General features: G+C 37.5%; 1 protein-coding gene across 1 annotated transcript; it reads right to left on the bottom strand.

Annotated features, from left to right (window-relative positions):
• Positions 1 to 3392: 3392 nt before the first annotated feature.
• HCF243 (Serine/Threonine-kinase pakA-like protein) lies at positions 3393 to 5258 on the bottom strand. The gene has a single exon (XM_078998747.1). It carries the CDS (start codon positions 5256 to 5258, stop codon positions 3393 to 3395), a length of 1866 nt encoding a protein of 621 aa, XP_078854873.1.
• Between the last annotated feature and the right edge of the window lie 1030 nt (positions 5259 to 6288).

Below are 6288 nucleotides of genomic sequence, written 5' to 3'. Positions count from 1 at the left end.
CCACCGGATCCCCGATCCAAAGCCCACTTTGTCCATTCCGGACCGACTGAGAGACCCATAACGGTTAGGGTTTTCGCTAAACAGCGCAGACTCGTCGAGTCCATATCCGGACTCGTCGAGTCCAGTCGCGAACCCGCGACCAGATCCGCAATCCTACTCGGCGAGTCTGGGCTCCAACTCGCCGAGTCCCCCCTTAAAACACCCAAAATCATAATTATTACAATAATTGAAATTCCGGGCTGTTACAAACTTCTTGGGGGAGTTGTTAGTATAGATGCTAGTTTCATTCGCAGCTTAGCCATAAAGAGAGCCGAAAACGCTGTGAATTTGATGCGCCTTCTTCCACAATTGTCTGACCCCAAGAGTGAGCTCCTTCTTCTTCGGTCTTGTATGGGTATTGCTAAGCTTTTCATTTGGTTGAGGACGTGTCAACCCGTTCACATGGAGGAGGCGACAATATTCTTTGACAATGGATTCGGCGGGGCGATTGAGGACATTGTGGTTTGTGGGGGCCCTTTCTTTGGTGACATACAATGGCGAATTGCTACCTCCTATGCTTTTGTTGCCTCAAGGGGCCCAATCTTGGGTATTGCAAGACCACATTTTACAGGATAGCGGTATACATGGTATGGATTCTGATTATGATTGTGCCTTGGCATCCTTTCGCAACAAGCTTCCAGATTTTGACCTTAACAATTTTACTACTAAAGACACCCCCCCCCCCATAAATCCCAAAATACATTGGCGAGTGCCCTTTTTCGAAAATTTGTCCAAGATATGGAAGTGCATCTCGACATGGCGGCTCGGCAGAAAGCGGTTTTCCAGTGCTTACGTGCACCATATGCTCAAGATTTTCTTCTGGCTATCCTTATAGATGGGCTTGGCCAACACATGTCTCCCGTGGAGTATCGAACTATTCTCAAATATCGACTCATGATTCCCATATTCCCAGCTGACGATATATGTCATGTGTGTCGCAAGACATGTTTGGACTCTTTTGGAGAGCATGCAGTTCACTGTAAAGAACTCTCGGGGTTCAAATATAGGCACGGTATGGTTAGGAATGTTTTGTTTGACATATTTAAGCGTGCCAGGGTTTCCGCTAAGAAAGAGGCATCTGTTAATTTATTGACTGACCCGACAGAAGGAAGGTCAACCCTCAAACCGGCTGACATTTTGATTTTTGGATGGGTCGGAGGGAAACACGCATGTGTGGATCTTACAGGGGTATCCCCTCTCGTAGGCCTGAGGGTTGGGGGTTTCACGGCGGGACATGCTGCTTTAAAAGCAGCTACAAGCAAAGTCACCAAACATGAGAGATCGTGCATGGAAAATCAACACGTGTTCATACCATTTGCATTTGATACGTTTGGTTTCCTCGCACCGGATGCGGTAGAGTTTCTTGAAAGAGTACAACGAATCATGCATAGTAATGTTATATCCCCTAGATCTTCGGATGTAGTCTTTAAAAGAATTAACTTTACCATTCAAAAAGGCTTAGCGACACAGCTTATTGCCCGTTTGTCATCTCACTCATTGTACAATGACAATTAAAATATATGATTAAAGCAAAAAAAATTATAATATATGTGAAAAAAAAACTTTGAATTTTGCATTAGGATTCTATCATTAAATGTGTTAACATAAACACTAAATTATGTTTAACTTATAACACATCAAAATTGTTATTTTTGTTCAAGAGAAATCTCCAGAAAAGTCCCAAAATTTTAGTCCAATTTATGATAATGTCTCAAACTAAATTTTGTTTACAGAAAAGCACAGAATACCAGTTAAAACTTCGAAAGAACCCTTTTCGGCCGGTTTTGCAGGTTTAGCCGTATTCTGTTTTTTTTCGTTAGTTTGCTTAAAATTTAAGGACTTTTCCGGAGATTACATGATAACCAAAATATTAGGACTTTTCTGAAAATTACCATGGAATTAATGGATATTATTATTAACAAATCATTTATAAACATAACAAATGTTTGTACTATAAAAAAGAAAATACACTTGTTGTTAATTTCTAGGAATAAATTGGTGGTCTAGGTACTCCTCTATTGCTTATTGACCACATCAAACTCTCTACGTTCCTCCTATGCATCGTTGTGGGTATGATGGTGAGATGTACTCAATAAGTGTTCGTCTAATGTTGGTGTTCTTCTTATGTTGTTTAACCTAACTATCACTCAACATTCATATCTCACACGGTAACAACCATAGGCTAACACATGTCTATCAAATGTGAAAAAGTGAATCGTGAATGATAGTTTATATTGAAAAAAGTGTAGGATGACTATCTATTTAAATTGTCATTCAAAGTTTATTTTTCACTATGTTTGTAATTTGATGGTTGTTACCGAATAATGTATAGAGGTTAGGTGGTATTTATGTTAAAGAATATAATAAAGATATATATATGTTCAATAATCATTATGTAATAATATTTTCTAATAACATGTGATCCTATACCGTCACATCTAATAGAAAGTAGACACTTATTTATTGTGTATTAATAAATATTATCAACTCTTTTATTTAATTGAAGAAACATACATAGTATATCTCACTATGACACTCACAACGATACATATGATGAACATAAGGAGTTTGAAGTTGTCAAGACTTAGTCGACCATTCTATTCCTATAAATTAGAAACAAATGTATTTGCTTTGTTTATAATAAAAAAATATTTGTTATGTTTATAAATAATTTGTTAGTAATAATATCCATTAATTACATAGTAATTTTCAGAAAAGTCCTAATATTTTGGTTATCGGGTAACTTTCAAAAAAAATCCTAATGTTTTGAGCAAACTAATGAAAAATGACAGAATACCGGCTAAATCTACGAAACCAGCCAAAAATATTTTTTTGAAGTTTTAGCCGGTAATTTGTGTTTTTCTATAAATAAAATTTAGTTTGAAACTTTTTTATAAATTGGACTAAAATTTTAGGACTTTTTCTAAAGGTTTCTATTTTGTTCAAAATAGATAATTGCTACAATTGCTATCATCGATCATAAAATACTAATTTGAATAAAAAAAAAAAGTTGTAGTTAAATTTTTACAAATTTAATAACTAGATTTAGGATAAATTTAATTATCTAGTCTGATGTGGTCTTGACACTGTATATTTATATTAATACGATATGACAAATTTATGAAAGCCAGAATTTCAAGTAATTTCACAATTATGAGTTTATGACAACGATCACAAAATCAAATGAAAAAATGCAGATTACAATTCAAGAAAATCGTGTAAACACACACATATCATGGATGCATGCATAACATACTTGTACAATCCAAGTTCCTACTTCCATTCCGACTTGTACGATACCACCACTAAATAATAATCAGAAAAAAAAATGTACAAGCATGCAAAGCACTAACTCAAAACCCTAATCCAGCTGCGCCGACACCAAATGTACCCCGGCTCAGCCGCTCCAACTTCCTGTTTTCCCAAACGCAACTCTCCGGTAGTAGCTTAGCCGCCGCCGTTTTCATCGGCTCCGACTTGCACCTTGTCAGCACAAACGGCTCGTATCCCATCGCATCCGCCAGTTTCTGCTCTAACATCGTCGCCATCGACGGCGGTGCCGGTAATGAACAAGATGACCGTGCCGGCTGCTGTAACGACGATTGGCGTCCTCCTTCGGCCACCCTCATCACATTGTTTATGATGGCAATAGCATTAGCAGCAGAACAAACCCTCGATTCATCTTCGCCATCCTTTTTGACCACCGGCGGCGGCGGCGGTGGAGGTTTTCTTTTATTGGATTTTCGTCTGATGAAATCTGTACTGCAAACCCATGTCTCCTTTGAAACCTCCATTGATAACTTGGGCTCATACATCATCATTAACAAACAATCCGGCAACACCCTCTCACTTTCTCTCTCCTCTTTTACCTCACTTTCTCTCTCCAAAACTTCATTGCTGACCATTTCTTCCTCATGGTTTGCAGAGATCTCTGGAACTTCAGTCATAACCATGGTTGAAACCACTTCTTGAGCTTTCGCCATACCAGAATCAACTTCATGTTCTTGAATCTCAAAATCTTGATTCACATTTTCTTCAAACAAAAATTCAAGAAACATACTTTCTTCTTCTTGATCTTGACCCACTCCAGTTTGTTGTACATTTTCATGCTCTTGATCTTGATTAGCTTCATCTTGTTGTACAATTTCATAATCTTGAATAGCTTCAACTTGTTGTACAATGTCACGTTCTTGATCTTGAATGGGTTCATGTTGTTGTACATTTTCTTGTTCTTCATCTTGAATAGCTTCATCAAGTTGTACAGTTTCTTGTTCTTGATCCACACTCATGACTTGCTGAATATCCTTTAAATCTTGTTCGATTTGATGTTCATGGTCAACAAGTTCTTCGTCGTCTTCTTCATTTTTAGCAACAGTTGGTTCCCAAGATCGATGTGTGAGAGCTTCGAGTTTCATGGGGTCAGATCTGCATCTCATCAACAACAAAGCATTTTTTGGTGGAACGCAAATGCTTACTCTTGCTTCGTCTTTATGGCCTTCGATCCTGTCGTTTATAATCTCTAGATCTTCAAACACATGTCGTCTTGATTTCTTAACAACAATTTCTTCTTCTTCTTCTTCCTGTTCTTCTTCTCCGACAACCAGTTCGATGTCTCTCTGACCACCTCCATCTCCGTCCTGCACCGCTACCAGCCACCGTGCAAACACTGCACAACCTTGACGGTTACCCTCTTGTGTCGACACCGTCTTCTCGTCTTTCCGGCAAGGAAATAAGCAGCTGAACTCCGATCCAAGTGCTCTTAAAGCATCACAAATTGTCACCGGAAAATGAACCCAACTCCTCTGCGGCGGCGAATATTCTTGATTTTGATTTTGATGAGTAGCATTTGAGCCAAGATTTAAACTTTCATTGAGATTTTGAGTTTTTGAAGCAAACCCGTTGTGGGGGTGTTCTAAGTTTCTGAAACTAACCTCGCCGGCGCTGTGTCTTCTTGATAATGTTCTGAGTTTTTTCGCTTGTTTTTTCTTGCTCTTCACCCTAACTTGACCAATGCAGGTGACTTTAGGTGAAGAGGGTTCCGGGTTCTCGAAACTGCCTCTCTTTTTAGCGGTGGTGGGGAACATCGCCGGCGACGCGCCGCCCTTGATGCTGCCACTGTTTCTGAGCCTGCGACTGAGCGAGGTTGAGAGGGAGTTTGGTGGGTCTCGAGCTACCCCAGCTCGACCTGGGCTCAAGATGGATTTGGATGAGATCTTCATGGGGTTGTCGTCAGAAAGCAATGTGGTGGTAGGTGGTGTGGTTAAGCGGATTACATTGGTTGTTTTCCGGTGGCCGTGGTTGTGGGGTTTGGTTGCATTGGTGGAAGGATGGTGAGGTGCTACTTGCTAGAGAGCAGTAAAATGGGCGTTGATTGAGTATGATGATACGAAGATTTGTCTTTAGCAAGGTGCAACGATTGTAGACAGGGCAGAGTTAGATGACTAAATTACCCTTGATGTTTCACGTTATTTCTTTGTTTCCCAATTTTTTTGGCACTTCCGTAGATGACAGCTGTGCTTATTACCACGTCAGCCAAAAATAATTTACGATGGGTAACATGCATCGAGATATTTGGTCAAAGGACAAATATATGATGGGTTTTTTCTTTACACGAAGAAGATATTTAATTTATAAGATTTAAACTTCATGGTCATGGTGATGATAAATCAAAAATCTTTCTATTTTTTTCTTCTATTTATTTGATAAAATAAATCTTTAAATCAAAATAATAGTAAAAAATAGTAGACTTTATATGTTATTATATTATATGCATAAAGAAATAAATAAAAACAAAAAATATAAAAATATTTTTTTACAATCATATGTTTATTTGAAATTTTTAGATAAGTAGAAATGTTTTTTAGTAAGTTTTAAAATACAAAAGTTTATTATATACTTTTTAAATTCACTTATTTATGGATATTATGCTTACTAAAATATAACTTTGGATAATGACTTAAAAGGATGATATATTTTTTTGATTTGTACACATTTGGTCACTGGATTTTATTTCCGTCCACATTTATCCTTTCAACTTGTTAAAATGTATACATTCAGTTCTTATGACCGATTACTTTTGGTTAGCCGGGAAAAATAACGTAATAGGGTAATATATTTCTCATTTTGTACACATTTAGTTCTTAATATTATTGTACACATTTAGTCCTTAATTTTTTTTGTATCAAAATAAGTCATTTTTGTTTTTGTACTCATTCAGTACTTATGAATGATTTATTTAGGTTTTTCTCA

This window comes from Lactuca serriola, chromosome 5, assembly GCF_051521515.1.
Source record: "Lactuca serriola cultivar US96UC23 chromosome 5, Lser_US96UC23_V15, whole genome shotgun sequence".
Taxonomy (NCBI): Eukaryota; Viridiplantae; Streptophyta; class Magnoliopsida; order Asterales; family Asteraceae; genus Lactuca; species Lactuca serriola.
The sequence above is the reverse complement of the archived record's forward strand: the minus strand, read 5'-3'. Positions and strand labels throughout refer to the sequence as shown.

Excerpts from the sequence above, each read along its gene's own strand:
- HCF243 (XM_078998747.1), bottom strand. The coding sequence starts at position 5,258 with ATGAAGATCTCATCCAAATCCATCTTGAGCCCAGGTCGAGCTGGGGTA.